The 27,578-nt window shown below is 43.8% G+C and overlaps 1 protein-coding gene across 1 annotated transcript; it reads left to right on the top strand.

The window, feature by feature from the left end:
* The first annotated feature begins 269 nt into the window (after positions 1-269).
* On the top strand, positions 270-27,578 carry LOC116330518 (protein NLRC3-like). Its single transcript, XM_039603242.1, has 6 exons — positions 270-391; positions 5,079-5,219; positions 5,508-5,609; positions 8,576-8,811; positions 8,918-10,778; positions 27,401-27,578. Exons 2-6 carry the CDS (start codon positions 5,101-5,103, stop codon positions 27,576-27,578), a joined length of 2,496 nt encoding a protein of 831 aa, XP_039459176.1. The 5' UTR covers positions 270-391; positions 5,079-5,100.

Here is a 27,578-nt window from a genome sequence, read left to right as displayed (position 1 = left end):
TGTTCACTTCAGATTGGATTAAGGACACAGCTCAGCTAAAAACAACTTCCACTAACACATTGAGTGTTTCTGTGATCTGCAGTGGAACCAGTTTAAAGTGTCACTACAATAGAAACTACAATAGAAACATAATGTTAATGCTGCACTCAATAACAGGACAGAAAGCCTCCAACAAATATTTCTACATGTTTCTAAAGTCCAGACTCCATTTCTGCTTTTGTTTCTTCCCAGTTTCCCCACAAATGCCTCCCTTCCTGCTCAAAGTTTCACTTCACTTTCCTGATATCAGTGTCAGATGATCATCTCCAGCACAAATCTGCTGCTCCATAGTTCACAGTAATGGAATAACTCTGCAGATCGTTGTTGAATCCTGGATCAGGAAGTGACGCCGGTGAATATTTGGTGTTTAAATAAGGTTTCTGTCTTTTAGTCAGTCTGCTGTCACTTTGTTTTAGAGAGAAAAAGAGATTTTAGATTAACTGGTATTCCTGCTGCTCCAGGACTAAAGGACAGTATAGGTGACCACGCTGATGCCTGTTCATAATTTCACCATGAGAGTCATGCCGCCAGCAGTATCTTTATAAAACAGACCGGCGCTAAATTGAGTTTTCAGATTTTCTTGAGTAATTTAAATATGTCTCGATTATGGCCCTATACGGGTGAGTTGAGCTGGCTTGAGAAATCTGTCGCCCAATGTCACGTCACTTTACAAGAAAATGGTATTTAAAGGGTAATTTATAATTCCGACATTAGCGTCTGCATCAATATCAGTACCGTCTTGGTTTGTTATTTTAAGCCTTAAACTCAGCAATGTGTCATTTAAATCCAGGTAATGCAGCCCGTTTCCAGGTACGTAAAATTCCAGAGGTCCCCGATCAGTGAGCGCTGTTACTGGTAAAATTTCTGAATAACATTGGTCCTCGATTGGACACTGAGTCAGCGGTGCTGTAAACAGATCCAATTCACTCAAGGTGCACCCGCTCGATCGTTCGTGAAGTAAAGACATTCTTGCTTGTTCTTAGTTTTTTTTTTTAGATAATATCTTGCTTAGACTTGCATCCTTTACGTCTGACTCTTTTACCCGCTTGTATCTTTTTGACAGTTTTTCTCGGCTTTTTAAACTCTGCCAGTCTTTGACCCGGAGGACGTTTTAAGGGTCTACGTGAAATTATGCTTAGCCCAGAGCCCTCTTGGCGTTCCGCTGTGTCCGAGTGATTGAACTTACTGACATCTGTAGACAGCACATCTGATGCTATGTTCTTGACAGCAGACTTCAAATGAGGTTTTGCAACGCTCACACCCCGCTTTATGAACGGAGTGACAATTCTAAACAATTTTGAGAAAATAGATCTTAACCACGCCATCTGTCTTCTGCTCTGCATCACTCTTTTTCCTCCATTCAAAATAAGCCTTATCAATCGGGAGAATAAGCCATATATAGGGATATGAAATTTTAGTGAGAGCCACCTCCCAGGCCCCATCGAGATTGAGATGGTGGGCCAAATCAACATGGAAGCTGCTACTGGTGTTATTTTTAAATACATTCAAGCTTGTGTTTGAGGGTAATAAACAGGAGGATCTCTAGGTATGCACTGATCCATAGTAAATATCTCATCCGTGAAGGTTTGCTCATACCGCTTATCAAACACACCTCTAACTTTACACAGTCTCACGTGATCTCCATTTTTAAATTTCATGGGCTTATTTCTGCAAGGAATAGAAGAAGTACCATACAGGTTTTGAAATACTAGCGTTGTGTTGTCTGAATTTACTTCTTTGGGGGACATTTTTATGGAAATATGATAACTAGTGTTATAGCTGTGTAATAAATCTTGTAACACATCGGAGATGTCTAAGTGTATTTACAGCTGTGAAATATCTATACATTTTACTTTTAAGAGTTCTAATAAACCTTTCACAGACTGAGGCTTTTAGATCGCTCAAAATAGCAAAATAATTTATACCATACTTTTTCATTAAAGATTGAAAACTGGAATTAAAAAATTCCTTACCACTATCTGTTTGTAGCTTTTGAGGAATTTGGCTATCTTTTAAGACAGAGTCAAAAGCCTTAGTGACTTGAATGCCTGTTTTGTTTTTCAAGACTCGTGCATAAACTTTTTTAGAGAAAACATCAATAACACTAAGTAAATATTCATAGCCATCATTATGCTGGGATAACGCTTGCACAAGTCCGCTTGGAACGTCCTGCTCTGACAGGAACTCTCAAGCTGATCGCATGTTAATCTTTGTACCAGTTTCATCCTGTACGCTTTTAATCAATTTTTGCACACCGCCAAAACTACCAGGGTGAGATGGGTCATAATAAGCTTGTTTCTATAGAATCTGCTCAGTCATGTGTGATCTTTGAAGTTATGTTTAAATATGGTTTTATTTGATGATCAACCTGGTTACTAGTTTCATGTAATGAGTTTCCAAAAATATCTTATTTGATGTAATGAAAACAATACATTTGAACGGGGTAAAACAAATAATGAGATTGATTCTTGAAATGCTTTTCCAAAAAGGTTTTATTTCATGTAATGAGTTTCCAAAATATTTTATTTGATGGGGTAAAACAAATGATAACATCGATTGTTGCGATGCTTTTCCAAGAAAGTTTTATTTGATGTAGTGAGTTTCCAAACACTACTTTTTTGCTGTAATAAAAACAATACATTTGATTGAGGTAAAAAAAAAAAAAACTAATCTTAACATTGATTTTGTAAAACCTTTTCCAACAAACAAAGCTAAACATTTATTTATCTAAAAAAAAAAGATTACTAGTCGAGCCACAGCGTGTATTTCTCCTCGAGCACTTTGTGAATTACGGTCCTGGTCACTTCCATGACGCTGGCATCGATTTCTTCCAGAGTGCCCTCTATGTCGTGGCCATCTCTGAGCTCAAAGAGATATGCCTGAGAAACGCCTCTGACTTTACCTGCTGGTGGTGCAAAGCCTTCCAGCCGCAAAATTTGCAACAAGGAGCTTGTGAAATGTCCATTCCAGAATCTTTTACAGAGTTCATTATAGTACCGGAAAAAGTAATATTTTTCTAAAGGGAAAAGACAAGAATGTCATCTCTGCGAGGGGTGGGAGATCTCACATCCTTGACAGACATCTTGCTGGTGTTTCTGGATTAGCGAATTAATCATGTACTTTACTGCCTCTGAGCACACCAAAGACTCAGGTGAGCTCAGAGGCGCGCTCAGATACACACGCGTGCGCACACAGACACATAGGCGCGGGGTGCGCACACACACTCACTGGCCCAAGAACAGATGGTATTTATTTTTAGCCCATTTAAAAAAGTAAACTTTTTTAATTGCTTAAAAAATGAGAAAATGCTATTGATGATACTTTATTTTTAATACTCAAATATTTTTTAATTATTGAAATTAATGAGTTATTAAATATCATAATTTATTAATATAATATTAATATTTTTATTAATATAATCATTTTATTTATATGATAATTTTATGACCATCATAAAGTTTTATTACTTCTTAGGGTCATAAATCACTTAGTTTGACATAAAGGGTTTATTATCTCTATCAGCTGATCAGGCCTGTGGTAAAAAGACTGTATCAGTATCAGCACAAATTGTTGCCCAGCAGTCAGTGGAAGTGTCAAATGAACAGTAACCACACCAGTTCAAAACTGTTTATCACTCAGGTTTCAGTGACAGTTAGTTTAGTGACACTCAGACAACACTCTCACAAAGACGCTCATGCAGGCTGCTGTTATATTCTGAAGGTAAAGTTAGACTTCTCTTCCTCACCATCCTTGGGATACAGCTTTAAAAAACTACTGCGACTACTACTACTACCAATACTACTGCTAATGATAGTAATAATAATAATATCAGAACAACTACACGATAAGGTTTGTTGGACTGACAGGCTTTTGTTGTCGGTGTTAGATTTTTTTAGACATACTTTAGGACTCCTGAGATCAGAATAGGGACAGAGAAAAGACAGTGGTTTCTTCATTTAAGTGCCTAATAGTATGTGTGGTGAGCCAGGGCTGAGGCTAAATAAATAGACCCTCCTCTGGACATCCTTCAGTGTATCTACCCCCAAGGCCCTATATGTATGTGTTATGAGAGTGTGCAAAGTACACATGCTCAACAGCTGACCCCCATTGTACCTCCATTCCCCAAAATCCACCAAGGGCAAGGGGCCTGGGCGTATCCAGACCAGGGCCCACAGCAACGCAAGCACCAAGCCCCAAGCCCCACAGAGCACAGGACAACTCCACCACATTGGCTCATTTTCAGCAGACTGAGGTCATGTCAGACAACATATTGTGAAAATCTGCCTCCTTGACTCCTTGATTCCAGGTAGCAGCTCACCTGTCTGTCAGTGCAGCAGGTTTAGACTTGTTGGTATGAAGCAGAAGTTCAGTGAGGAGCTCAGACTTGTGAGAACAAGAGGACTTGTAGAACTTTTATCAGACACTTTAAAGGTTTTTCATGGAAATTATTCAGGACCCACAGTGGGCCTACACACTGTGAAGCCTTTTGATTTATTATATATTGCTGCAGTCAGTGGAACATTTAGAGACAAATAATGAATTTCATGGACACGGATTATATCTAAATGAATGTGCAAATTAAGCTCCAAACAAATCATTAAAGAAGTGCAGTTATTCACCGTAGTGAAGCAGGAAGTCAAAGTTTCCAGTTAAAACAAGTAGAAGAAGGAACATGGAGCTGATAAAGTGCAACATGAGTTTGTCACAAAGAGGCTTCCTGCTCTGCAGCAAACTGTTCACTTCTGATTGGATTAAGGACACAGCTCAGCTAAAAACAACAGTTTCTAAAGTCCAGACTCCATTTCTGCTTTTGTTTCATCCCAACTTCCTTATAAACGCCTCTCTGGGAGTTTCCTTGCTTCTCAAATCTGCCGCTCCATAAATCACAATTTTTTTTTTCCAGTATTTTGTTTGTGTGAGTATATTTCTGGAATGAAAGCACCAGCAGAGTTACTTCTTTCAGTGATTTTTCTACTCTGCTCTTGTGAAGTCACTTCTGTTAATGTGAACTCACTGAGTGTTTGTGGTTCACCTCTCAGACTGGCTGAAGTCCACGAGAAGATGATGAGGGAGGAAGAGGAGGACAGAGCAGAGTCTGCAGGATCCAGCTGTCCATCTGTGAGGAGTGACCAGTCCAAAGAGAAACCTCCAAGGTTCAGTGCTGAACCTGGCCCAACGAGGTCAGAGAGCTGAACTCACTGAGTTAACAGAAATAATTCTGCACTTACATTATAATTAGTGTTGATTCTAGTTGATTTCTGACTGTGTTTGTGAGCTGAGAGGAAATGAAAATGAATTTGTAACAAAAATCAGTTTTGTCCAGTTTTCCTGTAAAAAGCTGAACTCTAATCTAAGAGGACTGTTACTGACAGGAAACAGCTACATTATCTGCAGTCTGTGTGATCAGACCTGCTTCAATGAGTTTATCAAAGAATTTATCATTGAACGAAACATCTTTGTGTCTGCAGAGGTCAGAGGTCACAGTCTGCAGGATCCAGCTGCCCATCTGTGAGGAGTGACTGGTCCAAACATCCACCTCCAGGCTTCAGTGACGAACCTGGACCAACGAGGTCAGAGAACTGTGATTAGCTCCTTTACATATTTCTGTTTTCCAGGAAAAATTATGACCCCGGTGTTTAGAAAAAATGCATCTCAACTGTTCAGATACGCCTGACGGGTACGGGATCACTACGGGTTTTCGCTGAGGCAGCAGTTGTCCTTCTTTCCTGGATCGGCCTGAGCTTTCTTTAGGTGTCTTCTCAGGTTTAACAAAACTGGAGGCAGAACAATACTGGAAAAGCATATGGGAGAAAGATGCAACCCATAACGGCAATGCTCAGTGGCTAGTGGATCTGAGGGCAGACCACAGCGACCTCCTGAACAGGGTCCAGCAACCATCACAGTGGCAGATATCCAAGAAAGGGTCTCCAGTATGAAGAGTTGGACAGCACCAGGCCCTGACATGGTTCACGCCCACTGGCTGAAGAAGCTGATTGCACTCCACGAGCGCCTGGCAGCACAAATGAACCAGCTGCTACTTGACGAGAGACACCCAGAATGGCTAACCGAAGGCCGGACAGTCCTGATCCTAAAGGACCCCCAGAAGGGACCGGTCCCCTCCAACTACCGACCAATAACCTGCCTCAGCACCACGTGGAAGCTCCTGTCAGGCATCATAGCGGCTAAGATGAACAGGCACATGGGTCAATACATGAGTGGGGCACAGAAAGGGATGGGCAAGAATACCAGAGGCGCAAAACACCAGCTACCGGCAGACCAAGCAGTCAGCCGATATTGCAGGACTAGACTGACCAACCTGTGCACTGCCTGGATTGATTACAAGAAGGCCTGTGACTCAATGCCCCACACCTGGATACTGGAATGCCTAGAATTGTACAAGATCAACAGGACCCTAAGAGCCTTCATCACGAACTCAATGGGGATGTGGCGTACAACACTATAGGCCAACTCCAAGCCCATAGCACAAGTCACCATCAAGTGCGGATCTACCAAGGAGATGCTATGTCCCCACTGCTGTTCTGCATAGGCCTGAACCCCCTCAGTGAGAGCATTGACAAGACTGGCTACGGATACCGACTACGGAACGGAGCAGTTGTCAGCCACCTCCTGTACATGGATGATATCAAGCTGTATGCCAAGAGTGAACGAGACATCGATTCACTGATCCACACCACCAGGATATACAGCAATGACATTGGAATGTCATTCGGACTGGAGAAGTGTAGTTGGATGATAACAAAGAGAGGGAAGGTAGTCAGAACTGAGGGGATTGAACTAGCAGAAGGCAACATTGCAGACATAGAGGACAGCTACAAGTACCTGGGGATCCCGCAGGCGAATGGGAACCATGAAGAGGCCGCTAGGGAAGCTGCAACCACCAAGTACCTGCAGAGGGTCAGGCAAGTCCTGAGGAGTCAGCTGAACGGTAAGAACAAGATCCGGGCCATCAACACCTACGCCCTACCTGTGATCAGGTACCCTGCTGGGGTAATAGGCTGGCCAAAGGAGGAGATAGAAGCCACTGACATAAAGACAAGAAAGCTCCTTACCATGCATGGAGAATTTCACCCCAAGTCCAGCATCCTGAGGCTGTACGCTAAGCGGAAGGAAGGAGGCCGGGGACTGGTGAGTGTCAGCACCACAATCCGGGATGAGACAAGGAACATCCACAAATACATCACCAAGATGGCCCCAACTGACAGCGTGCTCTGTCAGCAGAAACCCAAGAAAGAGGAGGAAGGCGAGGAACCATCATGGAAGGACAGGCCCCTGCACGGTATGTACCACCAGCACATAGCGGAGGTGGCTGATGCCCAGAAATCCTATCAGTGGCTGGACAAAGCTGGACTGAAAGAAAGCAACAGTGGCACTAATTATGGCAGCACAGGAACAAGCACTGAGCACAAGATCCATAGAGGCTGGGGTCTATCACACCAGGCAAGACCCCAGGTGCAGGCTGTGTAAAGATGCCCCAGAGACAATCCAGCACATAACAGCAGGGTGCAAGATGCTAGCAGGCAAGGCATACATGGAACGCCATAACCAAGTGGCCGGCATAGTGTACAGGAACATCTGTGCCGAGTATAACCTGGAAGTCCCGAGGTCAAAATGGGAGACGCCCCCAAGGGTGACGGAGAATGACCGAGCTAAGATCCTGTGGGACTTCCAGATACAGACGGACAAAATGGTGGTGGGTAACCAACCGGACATAGTGGTGGTAGACAAACAGAAGAAGACGGCCGTAGTGATCAATGTAGCGGTTCCCAATGACAGCAATATCAGGAAGAAGGAACACGAGAAGCTGGAGAAATACCAAGGGGTCAGAGAAGAGCTCAAGAAGATGTGGAGGGTGAAGGTGACGGTGGTCCCAGTGGTAATCGGAGCACTAGGTGCAGTGACTCCCAATCTAAGCAAGTGGCTCCAGTAGATCCCGGGAACAACATCGGAGTTCTCTGTCCAGAAGAACACAGTCGTAGGAACAGCTAATATACTGTGCAGGACCCTCAAGCTCCCAGGTCTCTGGTAGAGGATCCGAGCTTGAAGGATATACTGCCCGCAGGGGCAAGCTGGGTGGTCACTTATTGATAAATAGCTGAATAAGAAAAAAGAACGTGCAAAAAGGGTGTAGCTATTGCAGTGTACAGTGTGATAGGTGGATCAGTTGTACAGAGTGATGGCCACTGGCAGCAGTGATTTCCTGTGTCGTTTAGTGGTGATTTTTGGTACTCTCAGTCTCACAATGAACGTGCTCCTGTGACTGACCAGCATGTCATGGAGTGGGTTGGAGGTATTATCCAACATTGTCTTTATCATGGACAACATCCGTCTCTCCGACACCACCTTAAAGGAGTCCAACTCCATACCCACAACATTACTGGCCTTGATCAGTTTATTGAGTCTGTTGGTATCTGCGACCCTCACACATTATCAGTAGAGGAACTTCTGCACTGTCTTTTAAATTTTGACATTTTTAGCAACACTCAGTAAATGATTTTAGTGATAAATGTGTTCACAGAGAGAGGAAGAAGAGTCGTGTTTGTGAGGAGGAGCAGCTGTCCTGCTGTGCTTTATGTCAGGACGTCCTGAAGGATAAAGTCTCTACCAGCTGTGGACACTGGTTCTGCAGACAGTGCATCTCCTCATACTGGGACCAGTCTGCTTCATCAAGAGACTCCTCCTGTCCCCAGTGTGGCGAAAGATCCAGAACCAGAGCTGGACTGCAGACCGCCAGTCAGAGCAGCTGTGTACAAAGTAAGACTGAACATCTGTCTGCTGATGGACTCGTTTCTGAAAACTGGACTTCTTGTTGTGTTGTTCAGACATTGAAGAGTTTTCTTTCTGTTTTACTTTCTTTCAGCAGATGTTGGTCTGCAGGAGGTTTTAGATGAACATAAGATCAGTCTGAGGAGGAGATGTGAACGTGTGACTGAAGGAAGTGATGAAACAGGAAGTAGAACCCTCCTCAACAGGATCTACACTGAGCTCTACATCACAGAGGGACAGAGTGAAGAGGTTCATACCCAACATGAGGTGTGGCAGCTGGAGACAGCTTCCAAGATGGACGCCCTCCATGACGCTCCAATCAGGTGCCAGGACATCTTTAAAGCCTTACCTGACCAACAGAGACCCATCAGAGTGGTTCTGACCAACGGCGTGGCTGGTGTTGGAAAAACCTTCTCAGTGCAGAAGTTCACTCTGGACTGGGCAGAGGGCTTGGAGAACCAACATGTCAGTGTGGTGGTTCTGCTTTCATTCAGGGAGCTGAACCTGATCAGAGATGAGCAGTACAGTCTTCTGGAGCTGCTCCATGTTTTCCATCCAACATTACAGAAGGTCACAGCAGAGAAGCTGGCTGTCTCTCAGCTTTTGTTCATCTTTGACGGCCTGGATGAAAGCAGACTTTCATTGGATTTCACCAACAGGAAGCTGGTGTCTGATGTCACACAGAAGTCATCAGTCAGCCAGCTGCTGACAAACCTCATCCATGGGAATCTGCTTCCCTCGGCTCTCGTCTGGATAACTTCCCGACCTGCAGCAGCCAATCAGATCCCTCCTACATGTGTTGACAGGCTAACAGAAGTACGAGGCTTCACTGACGCCCAGAAGGAGGAGTACTTCAGGAGGAGATTCAGTGATGAAGAGCTGTCCAGCAGAATCATCTCCCACATGAAGACATCCAGGAGCCTCCACATCATGTGTAGTATCCCAGTCTTCTGCTGGATCACTGCTACAGTTCTGGAGCACATGTTAACTACAGAGCAGAGAGGAGAGCTGCCCAAGACCCTGACTGACATGTACTCATACTTCCTGCTGGTTCAGACAAAGAGGAAGAAGAACAAGTACCATGAGGGACATGAGACGAGTCCACAGGAGCTGACAGAGGCTGACAGGGAAGTTCTTCTGAAGCTGGGGAGGCTGGCGTTTGAACATCTGGAGAAAGGAAACATCATGTTCTACCAAGAAGACCTGGAGCAGTGTGGTCTGGATGTGACAGAGGCCTCGGTGTACTCAGGAGTTTGTACAGAGATCTTCAAAAGAGAGTGTGTGATCTTCCAGAAACCAGTCTACTGCTTTGTTCATCTGAGCGTTCAGGAGTTTCTGGCTGCAGTCTACATGTTCCACTGTCACACCAACAGGAAGACAAAGGTGCTAAAGCACATCTTGTCAGAGTCATTTAAAGAGAAGATTTTTTGGGTTGTTCGATTTGTTTCATCTCTGGAAACTCTTCATCACTTTGATAATAATTTCTTCCCCTCTCTGGACATCCTTCTGAGCAGATTCTTGGAGAAATCCCTCCAAAGTAAAAATGGCCACCTGGACCTGTTTGTTCGCTTCCTTCATGGCCTCTGTCTGGAGTCCAACCAGAGACTCTTAGGAGGTCTGCTGGGTCAGACAGAGATCAGTCCAGAAACCATCCAGAGAGTCATCAACAACCTAAAGAAGATGAACAGTGATGAATCCTCTCCTGATAGAAGCATCAACATCTTCCACTGTTTGATGGAGATGAACGATCTCTCATTATTTCAGGAGATCCAAGAGTTCCTGAAGTCAGAAAACAGATCAAAGAAGAAACTCTCTGAGATCCACTGCTCAGCTTTGGCCTTCATGCTGCAGATGTCAGAGGAGGTTCTGGATGAGTTGGACCTGCAAAAGTACAGAGCATCAGGTCAGGGACTACTGAGACTGATTCCAGCTATGAGGAACTGCAGAAAGGCTCGGTGAGTCCAAATTGATTCATCAACATCATCAGCATAGAGCAGCAGATTTATTATTCAGAAATACACCAGGGTTTCTGTAGGTTATTAAAGATCTCAAATGAAAAGCACGGAAAATAACACATTTCAAATGTGTTTTCATTTCAAAGAATTTAAAGGATGAGCTCAATAATAATTTCTAAGAATGTGTTATTTTGAAATGTGTTCTAAATTAAATTAGCTCCTAGTATTATTTTGTATATAAATACATATCCATTATTATTATTATTATTATTATTATTATTATTAATAATAATAATAATAATAATAATAATAATAATTATAATAATAATAATAATATTTAATTATGAATAATAATTATGAACCTACATCACTGAGGCCGTCTCTCCTGCATGAAGTCCAGGTGCTGGTTTTCCAGTGTGTGCGTCTGATGGCCCAAAGCTGCCTCAGAGCTGTAACACCATCCATGGCTGCAGTATGGAACAGATGTAGGTGTGTCCTCATCTCCCAGAGGAGTCCAAATAGTCATCAAACAGACCTACAGACACAAAAATGTGAAAATATAAACAACCAGACTATCAGCAGTGATTTAACTACTTTAAGACCTCTGTGAAAATCATTTACAGTATATATCACATAATTTAAGGCCTAAACTGAATCAATTTCAGCTTTTGTTTTTCATGATGTATATTGTATTAATAATTAAATTTCATTATCTGTGTCTTTACCACACATGTGCCACACAGGTGTAGATACTGTAGGTGTTGCGTCGGTGTTCCCACAAATTCTAGAGACTTATTCATCATGAAAGAAAACAAGACAGTCAGCGATCGATCGATTACTTGTGCAAGGGAGGCCTCATCTGTGTCCAGCACGAAAATGACCCCAAATCCAGCCTCCTCTCGCTGCCTTTTATTGAGAACACAGTTCACACAAAACAATAGTACCTCCCCTCATAAACCCCCTTGATTACAAAGACAAGGCACTGTATGCATATGTGTGTGTGTGTGTGTGTGTGTGTCCTCCTGCTGGGCAGGAAGCTGACATCAAAAAGGACCTTCACAAGGATGTCTGTAATAAAAGACTACAGCCCCTTACCCAGAACAGGGGCAGTGGAATTCCTTTCATCACAGAAAGGAATTTCACTTTCTGTGAATTCCATAATGACAACATTTAAGCATAAAAATGACAACATTTAACAATTCACTCTAACAGTAGGTTCAGTGAATGCTTAAATTGCACTGATTAGAATATACTGGACATTCAAAGCTAAGATTCAGCGCACTGTGTTAGAGGCTGGGATTTGATGACTTCATCATATATACAACCTTTGATCATCATTTATGTCCAGTTGAGAATGAATCTGTGCACTCACATATTAAATGAACTGAAATCAGCAATGTGATCTCCAGTCTTGATATAAGGAATGAGAGAACTGACAGCTGTTATTTTAATCAGCCTGTCTCAGTTGTTTTAACTCTAAGTATCATAAAGTAATGTGTTAACATCTGGATTGACGAGTTTACTGTCAGCATTTTAATCGCTAGTTTAAAGGCTGTAGGTTGCAGCCATTGCTCTAACACCGTATAAATGTAACAGGGCTCAGTGCTGGTTCTAACAGTCTGAGCTGCTTCCAGCTTTATTTGTGAAGAGCACAGCAGCTTACAAAACACGTAGCTAGCTCGTACAGCTGCGAAGTAAAACGTTCATAAGCTACAATGACCTTAAAATAGCAGGGCTATGTATGGTGATGCTAGCGTTAGCCACGTTAGCACATTACCTTCAACATAGGGTTGCCGACCGTCCGTTAAAAAACGGAATCGTCCCGTATTTAGAGACAAAAGTACACGTCCTGTATTGAGCTAATAAGGGACGCACTTTGTCCTGTAATACAGTGAGAATCAAAAGTAGTCTGTAACTTTTAATGGAATTAACGCTTTGTTTGAAAACATAATTCCCAGCCCCTCTCCTGCTTTGTGACCAATGAGCTGATAGCACACTCATGACAATTCGAGTATGACAATTCAGATACACCATTTATCTCATTGGTCGAGGAAAGGTCGCTTGCGGAGAAAATACCGGAAAACAACAGATGACCACAACAAGAAGCATGGCCAACAGGGAAACAAACGCCGACACTGTGGTGCAAGTCTCAGACGACAGTACACCTAAAGCTGGGCAGACACTGCGCGATTTTTTCAATCACGTTATTGAGCTCCTGCTCAAACTGCACGATTGACTCTCGGAGGTTATAAGTTCATAGGTCACGATGCAGGGTCTAACACTATACCGCCCGATGCTCTGATGCGACCTGAGTGCTCATACTGTGCCTCCATAAAATGAAGGTTATAACAGAAATTCTGTCGCTCGCTCTCCCTCTCTGTCTTTCACTCACACAGACACGCACACCACCACCATCAACTTTGCTAAATTGCTAATGAAAAACATTGATCAGGCAGCTGTGATTGAGCAGCAATGTAAATCTATTTACACGGTTGTTGTGGTCGTGATAATTTTGTGATGCCACATCGAAAAGGTTCGGATGAGCTTTCCAAAGTTCTACAAGTTGTGCCTCCATGCCTGTGTCCAGATCACACGCTGCACAGCCGTGCTGCTCCGTCTTTTTCACCGACATTGACGTGTTTGCGCGTGAGCAGTGTGAGTGGCTGCGGTGACACCCTCACGAGCGATTGATGATCGGGAGCTGGTCGTGAGATGTTAATCGCTTCTCGTTACCCCACGTATACTACACGATGCACGATGAAGGCCAAAATCGGGCAGATCACCAAAAAAGATCGCACAGTGTGAGCCCAGCATTAGAGCAGTAAGGTTTGTTCCCCTCAGAGAAAGAAAAATAAGGCTGCAAAAGTACTGGGAGGAATGGGAAAAGGAAAACACCTGGCTGGAAAAGTGCACGACAAGACCTATAAAGCGCACTGCACTGTGTGCCGGCGCACTTTTTCCATAGGCATGCTTCTAATGGTGGGCACATGAAGAACATGAGGGGCGTGAAAGCTCGGGGAACCCTTAACCAATTTTTTGTCCACCAGGCCATGGCAGAAGCAGATATGGTATGTAAACATTGGTTTGTTTTTTTTAAACCCTCTGATTAAGGTTAATATGGGCATGTGCAGTGAATATCAGCGCTATGTGGCCAGAAGTGTGATAATATAATTTATTTTGTGTAATAAACAACTGCAAGGATAGATGATTACAAGAAATAGATGACTAATACATAAAAGTAATACATACTGTAGATGAATAATGATGATAAGTTATGATGCGTAATCATGGGAAGAAGCGGGTTTACAAACGGGAGCAGCTCATTAGCATTAAAAAAGCTGAAATAATACCTCAACTGAAGCCAATTGTACTAAATGCACTAAATGTGCACTGTTACAAGAATGTTTTTCCTTCTATTGTTTTCTATTAATTTATATAATTTTAAGTTCAGCAGGACAGTTCTCTTAAAGAAAGATTTACTTATATTCTCAAAAGTTAAGCATGACAGGCTTCTGTTTAAGAAAGAGACCTGTTTTATTGTGTTAATGTTGTCATTTTGAGCTAAAAATAAATGGCTAAATGATCATTTGTTTCCCATGTGTTCATATCACAAAGAATATGCATCTACTTAAATCAACTTCAAGTCAAATGGTTAAAAAAAATAATTTCACACACAAAAAAAAGAGCTACAAAATTCACCACACTGGCAAGGGTGAAGACAACTGGGTCGCCCGGCCCTGGCCACGAGGTGTCCCTTATTTATTTTTCAGGGAGTTGGCAACCCTACTTCAACAGGTGGTCAGACTGTGAAAACAGGCACTCAGTCAGAGGTTGGGCTCTCCGTTTCACTGCAGGGTCCCTTCATTCTTCACATATCTGTGTCGAGCCGAGTGTAAATCCCGAGGCTGAACGGCCTTTGTACAAGCACACACGCTTCTTAGCAGGGCGAAGCTATGAGCTAGAAAAATCCAGGCTGGCAGACAGCCTGTGTCTGACCAGCCAATCAGAGAGCTCCTTACATCCCACAGTGTGGCTAATTTGAATAGCAGCAGGATTTTTAAAATGAAGTTGTTAATCCAACTGCTAATCCACATGTTAATCCCTAAACGAACAGGATAGGGAAATGGATTTTGAAAAGCAGTTTATTAAAGTGCAATTGAAAAAAGGTTTTTGAAATGCAGTTTATTAAAGTGCAATTCAAAATATATTTTTGAAATGAGGTTTATTAAAGTGGAATTTGAAAATGTTTTTTGAAATGAAGTTTAGTAAAGTGGAATTCGAAAATGTTTTTTGAAATGAAGACTTAAAAAGCATTTTAAAAATCAGTTTATTAAATTTTAATTCAAAAATGAATTTACAAATGCAGATTTTATTCTACAATTCATTAATTAAGCACAGAATTTTTTATTTCGATGCACGCGGCTCTTGTGGTCCTCCATACATACCTTGTAAAATCAGATAAAACCAGGCATGACATATTTCACAGTGGTAGATCTGAGTAATGCTTTCTTTTCCATACCAGTGCATGAGAGCTCGCAAGGTTGGTTTGGATTTACATACCAAGGTAAAGAATACACCCACACTAGATTACCACAAGGTTTTTGTGACAGCCCTACTCTTTTTATGCAGGCAATTACTAATTGCCTGTCTGATTTCATAATACCGTCCCACTCACAGATACTAGTTTATGTTGATGATATTTTGATAGCGTCTGACTCAGAAAAAAATTGTAAAACTACGTCTATAGCACTACTGACACATCTAGCAAAAACAGATTAAAACACCACTTTCGAAGTTACAGTGGGTACGAAAGGAGGTGAAATTCTTAGGTCACCAGCTCAGTTCAGCAGGGAAAAGCATACACCAAGAGAGGAAAGCAGCTATTTTAGCAGCTCCTAGGCCAGTGACAAAGAAACACATGATGCAATTTCTAGGATTGTCCAATTATTGGGGAAGTGACTATTGAGGAAGGGATAGCTCAGTAGGTAGAGTGGTGGCCCCATGATCGGAAGGTCGGGGGTTCGATTCCCCTGAACAGCTACCCTGAGGTACCCCTGAGCAAGGTACCGTCCCTACTGCTCCCCGGGCGCCCAAAGGCTGACCACTGCTTCACTGAGTGAATGGGTTAAATGCAGAGAGGAATTTCCCCACGGGGATCAATAAAGTACACTTTCTTTCATTATTGGGTGCCGAATTTTGCTGAAGTGAATCAACCACTGTTAGAGATGATGTATAGTGAGTCTTTAGCAATGCCAGATAGTCTAAGCTGGACTCCAGAGGGAGAGCATGTCACGGTCCCCGTGCCTCACCGGCTGATTCCATGTTAGGCAACATGTGTTTTGTTCTTGTGCTCTCTCTCTCTCCCTCTTTCCCCGGCCACAGCGGTGCTCACTGTGGGCTCCGCCCCTGGCCCACACACCTGTGCTCATCATCACACCTGGCGCTGGTTACTACAATCAGAAGGGCTTTTTAAGATGGCAGACCTACACTACTCGTCGCTGGAACGTTGAGTCACCCGCGTTAGTGCTTCAGCAATCTGCCTAGTCTGTGAGTTTCCTTGTGATCTAGTGCTAATTGGATTTTCTGTGTGTGTGCGTAGATTCCCCCCGGACCCGTCCTTGTACCCCCGAGTGAGCGAGAGGAGCAACTGGAGTGGAAAAGAGTGGGATTGTTGGTTGAAAGAGCAGAGTGTGGTTTTGGACCCTTCCCCCCCTGGAGCCCCGGACCCCTTCCCCGAGCACCTTGTATATATATAATCACCCGGTGACACCACTGTAAATAAACGCACTATCAGTTTCTGCAAAGGTCTCCTGGTCTGCGCCTGAGTCCGTTTACAAAACCGTGTCAGAGCAGGCATTTTGCATGTTGAAACTGGATTTATTTCATGGACTCATGAGTAGTACAGTTGTAGATAAAAGTCAATGTCTGTAGCATTTGAGGCCACTTTCCGTGTGACCATTACCCATAGGGTGATAAGGTGTTGTTCTTGACTTTTGCACTCCAGCTACCTGCAGCAACTCTTGAATCAACTCACTCTCAAAACTGGCACCCTGATCTGAATGGATCCTTTGAGGGAAGCCATAGACGCAAAAATATCTGTCCCACAACTGGCGCGCAAGTTCTTTTGCCGTCTGATCTGAACACTGGAAAGCATGGGCCATCTTGGTGAAATGATCAGTCACTACTAAATCATCCACACTCTTGCCTTTGTGATCTTCTGCGGACCAGAAGTCTATGCAGACAAGCTAAAGAGGACTGGTAGTTTTAATACTTTCTAGAGGGGCCCTTCCTTCAGGTTCAAGTGTCTTACTGATAACACAATGTTTACAGCACTTGACATGCTCACGGATGTCATGCTCCTTGTTGATCCAGAAAAATCTCTGCCTAGCTAGATACAGAGTTCTGCTTCGACCCTGATTGCCAGCATCATCATGGACACCTGACAGGACTTGACTGATTAATGTAGATGGAGTCACATACTGATGGCGCTTTTTGCCAGTGAGCGGGTCTTTACTCACTCTGTACAGAATACCATCCAGCATTTTCAATTTCTCCCACTGTTTCATTGTCTTTTGCACTTTATATGACAGGTGAGCTCTTTCTCTACGTGATGGGCGCCGACCACGTATGACAAACGGAATGACTTGAGACAGTGTCACATCTGCTCTCTGCTCCTCCTGTAGCTCCTGAAGTGAGAAGGCAGACAAGGTGTTCTGGCCTAGTGAGGGAAGCTGATCTAGCTCTTGAGACAACCAGGAGATTGCTCTCTGTTTTGGACCTTGTTCCCACCTGTGAAAACTGTGGAAACGTCATCATTAGTCAGGAAACAACATCCTAGACTCTCTGCAGGGGCTAAACACTCAACACTTTGGTGGTTGGCACTGAGGCTGAATGCATCCTGAACTGAGATTTCCTTGACTTGTTGTGACTCCTCTAACAGAGTTGCATAGGGTTCACTCATGAGTCTCTGACTAACACAGTTACAAATGAACTGCTGCCTGCTCAGTGCATCTGCAACGACATTTTTACTGCCAGGAATATACTTGATGCTGAAATTGTAGGGGGACAACTTTGACACCCACCTTTGTTCACATGCATCAAGCTTAGGCTTTGTGAGAATATATGTTAGAGGGTTATTGTCTGTCCAGACTGTGAAGCTATGCCCCTTTAGCCAGTGGCTAAATTTGTCACAGAATTAAATTAGTGCCAGAAACTCAAGATGATGGGCGGGATAGTTTCTCTGTGCACGGGTGAAGGCCTTGCTGGCAAATGCAACAGGACATGCTTTACTCTCGCCCTCTTGGACCTGTGACAATACAGCACCCAAATCGTCCTGTGAAGCGTCTGTTGACAAGATAAATGGTTTGTTGAAATCAGGGTGAGCAAGCACAACGGAGCCAAGGAGTGCAGCCTTCAGGTGTTAAAACGAGTCAACATGTTCCTTTCTCCAGTCACTTGGGCTGAGCCTCTGGAAAGAAGCAGCACCTCGAGCGTTTACTTTTTTCCCTTTAGGAGCAGGAGTCAGGGTGAAAAGGGGCCTATTACCAGCATTTCTTGTATGAAATGCTGGTAATACATTACCATGCCCAAAAATGACTTTACCTTCTTCTGAGATGGCGTAACCCCATCCTCCATCATGAGGTCAGCCTCTAAAATAGCAGTGATCGCCTTAACCTTGTCAGGATCAGTCGAAACCCCACCTTCAGTCACAACATGACCCAAAAATCTCACACTCCTCCTAAGCAGATGACATTTTTTAGGAGCTAGCTTCAGTCCATGAGCACATAGTCTGCTAAACACAATCTCTAACCTCCTGAGAGCCTCTGCTTCACTGGGTGCATAAACAAGCAAATCGTACAAGTAGCACAGCAGGGTTAGGAAGTTCTGGTCACCAAATATGCCCATCATGAGACGCATGAAGCTTGCCGGACTGTTGCACAGGCCTTGGGGGAGTCTGTTAAACTCGTAGAGCCCCATTGGTGTTGTAAATGCCGTTAGTTTTTTATCCTCCTCTGCCATCACAATATTGTAGAAACCAGAGGTGAGATCCATGGCACTGAAAATTGCATTACCTCCCAGTGCTGCCAGACAGTCTGACTGGTGGGGCAATGGATGGGCATCCTTGATTGCGCGTGCATTCAACCAGCGGTAGTCCACGCATATTCTGAGATCTCCATTCTTTTTCAATACCAGTACCAGTGGAGACGCCCACTCACTGTTGGATTTGCGGATCAGTTCACGCTCCTCCATCTCTGTGAGCACCTGTCGCAACTTGTGATACTGCCCTGGAGGGACGCGTCGATAGGGAAGTCTGAATGGCCGGTCATCAGACAGGTGGATGCAATGGACAAAATCCTTTGCCAGCCCACAGTCTAGTTTACTCTTGGAAAAAACATCCTCATATCTGTGGATCAGTTGTAGTACCTGTGCCTTCCAGTGGTCTGAGACTTCACAAGAGTCAAGATCTAATTCTTCCAACCCCACCTTCTGCAGGCTGTCACGAAAGCTAGAGCAGGAGGGAGAGCTACTATGTGTGTCGCTACACACTGTCTGGCTCTGGACTTTAAGTGTCTCACCTGGATTTTGATCAGAGGCTACTTCAAGATCTTCAACAGCTACACAAGTGGAGGCATCTGCCACCTTAGTGTTTCGTCTCAGTGTGATAGGTTTATCGCAGGTGTTTAGGATTCGAACAGGGACCCACCTATCGCCACTCATAGAAACCACAGTTCTGCAGACAATGACACCTTTCTTATGAGTCTGAGATTTTCATGGTTCAATCAGAATGGCACTGCCCTCAGAGAGGGGTGATGATGCTGGCAGTCTGCCCCATACAAGGTGTTTTCGCTTGGGGAGTAGAGTCACTGCCTGAGCTAGTTTGACAGTGCCAATGACATCTGGCATTTTGTCACCCCTCCACCTATTAATGCCAGACATCATATTCAGAAACTATACTATTTCGGGCGCTTCTGCTGATTCGGGTTTTCTCAGGACTTGCCAAAAATGGGGAGACAGCCTGAAGTGTCTGAGAAGGTGTTTGATGACATTTGTCCCCAAAATTAACTGATCTTTCTGACCAGGGACGACTAGAGCAGGGACTTTGCACGTACAATCATACACCTCCATCTTCAGCTCACATATGCATTTGGGTTTAACGTGAACTCCACCACAGCCCACTAGCATAATGTCAGTGCGTATGTCACTTAATTCCAGTGCAACCCCAGCCCTCTTTAATTCTTGCTCCGCCTCTTCGCTCAAAGTACACGCCATGGAACCTGTATCAAGAAGAGCCTGCAAAGAGACTTTATCATTCACCAATGCATTCGTGTAAAACAGGCTGTCTGCTTCATCAAGTCTTACTATGTTCTGGGAAAGTACAACAGTACCAGGTGGAGCACACTTCAGGCTTTCTTTGTATACAGTCATCACTGGGATTGAGGGTCTCACACTCCTCGCTCACCCTGTCCCCTCTCAAGTGCAAGAATCCTAGTTTCCCTGGGGACTGCTTTGTTGGATAATGGGCTCAGTTGCTCTGTGGCAGTCTTTTCTCTGATGCCCAACCTCCAGACAACCTAGACATCTCCTTTCTCTCATGCAGTGAGTGTGTGTAGAGTGTGAGCTATTACTACAAACCTGGCATGAAGGAAACCTGGCTGAGACTGGAGGCTGTGGTTTGATTATGGGAGGGGCAGGCTGGTTAGTGCGCTCTAGCACCCTCTTTAGCATACTGAGCACACGGTCCAGAGCACTTGAATCTGAAGTGACAACTCCAGTGGTCTTAACTGGGTTATCTTGGGAACACTTTACTGTACCTACTTGGGCATGGTTCAGTTCAAATTGAGGTGATTCACTTGTGGGTGTTGCAGTGGCCACTAGGAGGGGATGTGGTCTGGCAGAGCTCAGACTCTTCTTTTTTACATGGCACTCTCTTTGATGTCCATCAATGGCTTCCTGAACTTCCATTACTGACCATTTACTAATGGGCTTACATTTGAAGACACAGGCGAGGCTGGGATCAGGACATTTTCTGATAAACATCATGGCTATTTCTGCCTCCATGTTCTCCATTTTGCCTCCCTGGCGCTGTAAGTGCCTATCAGCCGCTTCAGCTGTGATGTTAAGTCTCACCCAATAGTCTACTGGTGTTTCTTTTACAACTGCTTATGTGGCATAGAAGTCAGCCAATGGTTGACAAGAGCCAGGGCTCTCACTAAAATAACGCCTGAGTATGGCATAGATGGTCTCAGGGTTGGTCACTGCACCAGAAGATGAGTTACTTTTCAAACCCACCCTAACAATGTATGTAGCTCTGCCGAGGAGATGGTTCAGGATTTCATCCACTTGCATGGCTTCAGACAAACCTCTCTTCTGCAAATACACTTCCATCATATCTATCCACTCATGAACAGAGTACTTATCTGCATCATCACCTCGATATCTTGCCTGACCACTAGGTTCATTTTGGACAAGTCGAGAGTAGTATCAGGGCCCTTAACTTTGGGGGACTCAGTTAGAGCTGTCTGGTTTGAACCAAGCGGGACTTCACTGGATAATAACCGACTAGCAATTGATTCACCTATCTGAGTCCCCAGCTCACCAATAAGCTCACGTAGCTCCTTGTGTGTGCTGTCATCACTCAAAGCAGGGGTTGAAAGCTGGCGCCCATGAGCATTATTTTGAATAATGTCATCTGATTCTGATGGCTCATCATGAGACATTATGGATCTGTCCTTATCTTCATCTGCCCCAAACAGTCTCCAACCCCTCCCAGCAACTGGTGTGAAAAGGTTAAACGAGCCTTGGCCCCTACCAGTCATGTTACTCACAGGAAATTAACAATAACTACAAAAACAATTGGAAACAAGAAAAATACGAAAGTGCTTATCACCCAGGAAAATACAACACATGTAAATGTAGCCCAGTTAAACTCTAACAAATGTATCTTGGAGAAATGTCTTTTGCTGATATCACAGGTGTCAGAAGTGTCCAGCTCAACCTCAGCGATCGACAACGGCTGATCAGATGCATCTGGGTCACGGCACCACTTTTATGTATCAGATTTCGAACGGTTGACTGCGTTGTGACGACAGACACAGACTGGCTGGAAACTGGATTTATTTTCTAAAAGACAAAGTGCAGCAGCAAAATCAGTGTCACACAGCAACAGCAGGTCTCTGCTCATCCCAGTATGGTGTCCATGCAGCTCTGTTTACAATATATAAAAGAAAATACAATCTATCAAAACAACAGTGTGGTTTCTCTCAATAGCCACTTTAAAATTAAATGTTATAGTGGGGTGAAACAGAGACAAATATGAAGCAAGGTGTAGTCAGAAATAAGCCACTAATAATAACTTGTAATATTTAAATCCCCACTAAGATGGATCAATTACACAATACATATTCAAACCACTTTAACTTTTCCCACTATGGCTGAAAATACTATTCAGTGTGCAGCCTCAGATCATGAACTCATTATACACATAAAACAAAACCTATACATTTACACATACCTAAAACACAAAGTGGAGCAGGAAAATCAGTGTCACACAGCAACGGTAGGCCTCTGCTCATCCCTGTTTAGCACAAGTAAGGAACACATAACCGGATGGTATAACAGATAAAAGGCAGTTCCAATTACTGTTTTCCTCGTTCAAAGTAATCAAAATCACTTTTGGAGCTTTTAGCCAAAAGAACTAATACTTATTATAGAAAAATACACCAAATATAAATGTATAATTTAGTATAGGGAGAGGAGCTACAGAAAGTGTGCCTTACCAGTGTGGAGTCCATGCAGCTCTGGCTGGGAACCCCCACACATGCAGCATGTTTACAAGTGGTGTCACACTAATTAATGCCCCACTTCAACAGTGACATGTGGAACCTTAGTTTTACAAAAATTAAATTTACACAAAAAAAAGAAAACTATATACAATACAGTTTTGAGAATGTTCACACTTAGTATATTATATCTCAGCTACATCTGCTCAAGCAGATGAAATAGTAGCTTTAACGGAAGCGTGTAAATCCTGCAAAATCTGCTGGAGGCAGTATTATTGCCCAGTAGAATCGCTGTTTGTAAATGTGCAGCGCACACCCGAGGGAAAGATCCAGTTGCATTAAGGAATGCTTTTGCAGATAAGATCACAAAAGAGGCAGCTTTAGGAACACATGGTGTTCACATTTTAGCAGTGCAACACCAGCAGACATTGCCTATTACACGAGATTTAACAAATTTCCCACGTGTGGGACTAATAAAGGCTATCTTATCTTATCTTATCTTTTTGGCAGACATGCGGGCCCACTCACCTGCTGCAGAAAAAAACAGTTGTGGCTCACAAAAGGGGCGAGCTTGCAGGATGGTGTTTATTATCTGAGTGATAAACCAATTCTGCCTAAGAATTTGTATAACACTGCTGCTATTTTTGAGCCATGGGCCGTGCCATGTCTCAACAGGAGGGATGATGGCAGCAGTAGAGCAACATTTCTATACTCTAGGATTTAATACCTTTTCAAAAAAAAAAAATGTACGTCATGTGTGATATGTTGCAAGCATAATTCTCAGGGTAATTTGAGACCTAAGAGAGGGAAATTCCCCAGACCCAGTCACCCATGTCAAGTTATTCACATGGACTTTATAGAGCTGTCCAACTGTAATAACTATAAGTACTGTCTAGTGATAGTGTGCCCTTTTTCAAAGTGGGTAGAAATCGTCCAAACTAGGAAAGCAGATGCTATTTCGGTTGCCAAAACAATATGTAAGAATATCATCCCGGAACATGGGATTCCAGAGACCGTTTATAGTGATAATGGTCCACACTTTGTAAATTAAGTGATTGGATTAATGGCACAGCATCTAGTGATAACACTAAAACATCATTGTTCAAATCACCCACAAAGAGCAGAGTTGGTATAGACAACTAATGGGACCGTAAAACCAAGACTTAGGGAAACAATGGAAGAGACAGGCAGGACATGGTTAGACTGTATAGAATTTGTTACTTTTGCAACAATATGAAATGAATGACATGACAGAAGCCTGTGTATAAATGACGCCTGCGCTGAAAATGTCAAACAAGTGGTGCATGGCTGAGAATATACTACACAGGAATAATTTGGAGGATAAAAATAACAAACAGAAGGGAAATGTTAAAGTGAATTGTTAAATGTTGTCATTTCTATGCTTACCATCTCTACATTGTTTCAACTCTGTGATCAAATGAATTTCTTTGTCCCCCTCCCCAGCCTCTCGAGGTTCTGTAGTGTTTTATCACAAGCACATCCCTTGTGAAGGTTTGTTTGATGTTTGGTAAGCTTCCTGCCCTTATTATGGCTTCACTCTGTTGTGTATGGTGAACCAATAAAGGAATTGAGCCATATATTGGGTGTGGGGGAGATTACCCTCTTTATGACCAAGGATGTTGTTAGAAACAGTTGTGATCAGGAAGCCAGACACACAGACACACAGACACACACACATTCTCACATGCATGCACACACACACACACACACACACACACACACACACACGTTCTTGCACATGCATACACATGCTTACACATACACACACACACAGTGCCTTGTCTTTGTAACCAAGGGGGGTTTATGAGGGGAGGTACTTGTGTAAACTATTGTTTATTGTGACAGTTTCCAATAAAAGACAGCGAGCGAAGGCCGGAGTCGAGGTCATTTGTGATAGGATTCAAAGTGCGCTCCTGAGATAGCGACCGAGGCCTCCCTTGCGCAAGTAAATCGATCGATCGCTGTTGCCTTGTTTTTTCCTTCACGGGAATAAGTCTCTGAGTCAGCGGGGTCTGAGTTTAGACTCCACAGAGACATTTTACTGTTTAGTAATTTTTCCTAATTTATGTTGTTATGAAGGCTGAATCTTTCCTTTCCTGCCACATTGACATTACCAACATCATTTCAGACAGAACTATATAGTTGGTGGAACATTTCTAACAGGATAAGGATCCACCAAAAGTCTCTGAATGTAGGACTTTACAATTCACCAAATACTCACTGAGAGGAAATCTTGCAGCATGTAATACATTAGGAAATTGGATGCAATTTACATCCTGTAGTGGACACATGCCTCAGTGTCAAATGTTACAGAATGGAATTGGCAAGAATACCAGAGGCACAAAACACCAGCTTCTGGTAGACTGAGTAGTCAGCCGAGAGTGCAAGACTAGGCCGACCAAACTGCGCAATGCCTGGATTGATTGATTCAACTCAACTAAATGCCTATACTCAGTGCCTATAACTCAATGCCCCACACCCGGATCCTGGAATGGCTAGACAAGATCAACAGGGAGAGGTAGTCAGAACTGAGGGGAAAAAACTATCAGAAGGCAACATTGCAAACATAGAGGACAGCTACAAGGACCTGGGGGATCCCACAGGCAAGTGGGATGAAGACGCCGCTAGGAAAGCTGCAACTGCAAGTAAATACAAAGGGTCAGACAAGTCCAGAGGAGTCAGCTGAACGGTAAGAAAAAGACCCGGGCTATCAACACCTTTACCCTACCTGTGATCAGGTACCTTACTGGGAAAATAAGCTGGCAAAAGAAGGTGATAGAAGCCACCGACATCAAGATGAGGAAGCTCCTGACCAATAATGGAGGGTTTCACCCTAAGTCGAGTACCCTAAGGTTGTATACTAAGCAGAAGGAAGGAAGCCGGGGACTGGTGAGTGTCAGCACCATGGTCCAGGATGAGGCAATGAACATCCATGAATACATGGGGAGGATGGCCCCAACTGACAGCGTACTCAGTGAATGCCTCAGGCAGCAGAAACCCAAGAATGTGGAGGTAGAGGAGGAACCATCATGGAAGGACAGGCCTCTGTATCACGATCCATATAAGCTGGGGTCTATCACATCAGGCAAGACCCCAGGTGCATTCTGTATAAAGATGCTACTGAGATAATAAAGGACATAACAGTAGGATGCAAGATGCTAGGAGACATGACATACATGGAACGCCGTAACCAAGTGGCCCACATAGTATACAGAAACATCTGTTCCGAATATGGCGTGGAAGTCCTTAGGTCAAAATGGGAGATGTGTGTGGGTGTGTGTGAGCTTAATTACAGACATGTGTCTGTGAACCAAATCAAAAGGCACACATTGATCAATAGTCATGAGAACTGACATATTAATGATCAAGTAACAGACCGCCCAGCCCATTGTTCATTCAGTGGTGCTAGTGTCAGGCCTTGTGCATTTTATTGTTTATATGGTTGGGGAAACTTGCAGGCAGCTGAGAGTGAAGAAGTCACTTGGATGAGTGATGGAAAGTTTCTCCCACTGAAAACATCTCGATGAACGGAATCAACCTTTTGGGATTTACTTACCTGGATGACTGAGTATGCATCAAGACCCTGGTAGGACAGTACCAGGAGAGGATGCTTTAAGTGCATGTGTATTAAGTTCAAGGTGGTTGAGTGCAGAGCTCCCGTTAGCATTCGGGCGAGGGGGGTGTAAACAATCAAAGGAGTTTGCAAAGAAGAGCGTCTGGACTTCTTTAAGTTGCTTGAAGACGTTTCACCTCTCATCCGAGAAGCTTCTTCAGTTCTAAGGTCAAATGGCCGAGAGTCCCAGATTTAAACCCAGTGGGAGTATCCCCCCAAGGAGGGACAAAGGACCCCCTGGTGATCCTCTAATCACATGCGCCCAGGTGTGAAAGCGGGTGTGGGATCTAATCAGCCAGGGTTTCGGGTGAGCTCATTGTGAAACCTGGCCCCACCTTGTCATGTGAATTCCTGAGGTCAGATGGCCCAGGATGTGAGTGGGCGTTAAGGTGTCTGGGAGGAACTCAAAACTGGATTATAGATGGCAGACAGTTGGTGTCAGTAAACCACCGCCTCTGTTTTTGAACAGAGGCGGTGGTTTACGACAGTTGGTGGTTTACGACAGTTGGTGTCGTAAACCACCACCTCTGTTCAAAAACAGAGGCGGTGGTTTACGACAGTTGGTGGTTTACGACAGTTGGTGTCATAAACCACCACCTCTGTTCAAAAACAGAGGCGGTGGTTTACGACACAAACTGTCTGCCATCTATAATCCAGTTTTGAGTTCCCTCCCCAGACGCCTTAACGCCCACTCACATCCTGGGCCATCTGACCTCAGGAATTCACATGACAAGGTGGGGCCAGGTTTCACAATGAGCTCACCCGAAACCCTGGCTGATTAGATCCCACACCCGCTTTCACACCTGGGCGCATGTGATTAGAGGATCACCAGGGGGTCCTTTGTCCTCCTTGGGGGATACTCCCACTGGGTTTAAATCTGGGACTCTCGGCCATTTGACCTTAGAACTGAAGAAGCTTCTCGGATGAGAGGTGAAACGTCTTCAAGCAACTTAAAGAAGTCCAGACGCTCTTCTTTGCAAACTCCTTTGACTACGATGACCTGGATGACTGAGAATCTTCACAGATGGGTGTAAACAATGGTAGATAGAAGGGCCTCCACTGAATGAACATGTCTATGTCCCTGATCAACGACTGTCTATGATTCTATTGTCATGGCACCAGTCCTAAAGGACATAAACACCTTCCCCTTCCTTTCTCAGAGTCTGTTCTTTAATAATAACACATTTTACCTTTTTTTCTAATTACAGACTGACTTATTGTGGACTCTCAGAGACTCATTGTCAAGCTGTGGCCTCAGCTCTGAAGTCCAACCCCTCCCATCTGACAGAGCTGGACATCGGTGGAAACGAGCTGCAGGATTCAGCAGTGAAGCTTCTGTGTGCTGGACTGGAGAGTAAAAACTGTCGACTGGAGACTCTGAGGTGA

This window comes from Oreochromis aureus, linkage group 3 (assembly GCF_013358895.1).
Source record: "Oreochromis aureus strain Israel breed Guangdong linkage group 3, ZZ_aureus, whole genome shotgun sequence".
Lineage (NCBI taxonomy): Eukaryota > Metazoa > Chordata > Actinopteri > Cichliformes > Cichlidae > Oreochromis > Oreochromis aureus.
This window is presented reverse-complemented; position numbering and strand designations above follow the sequence as displayed.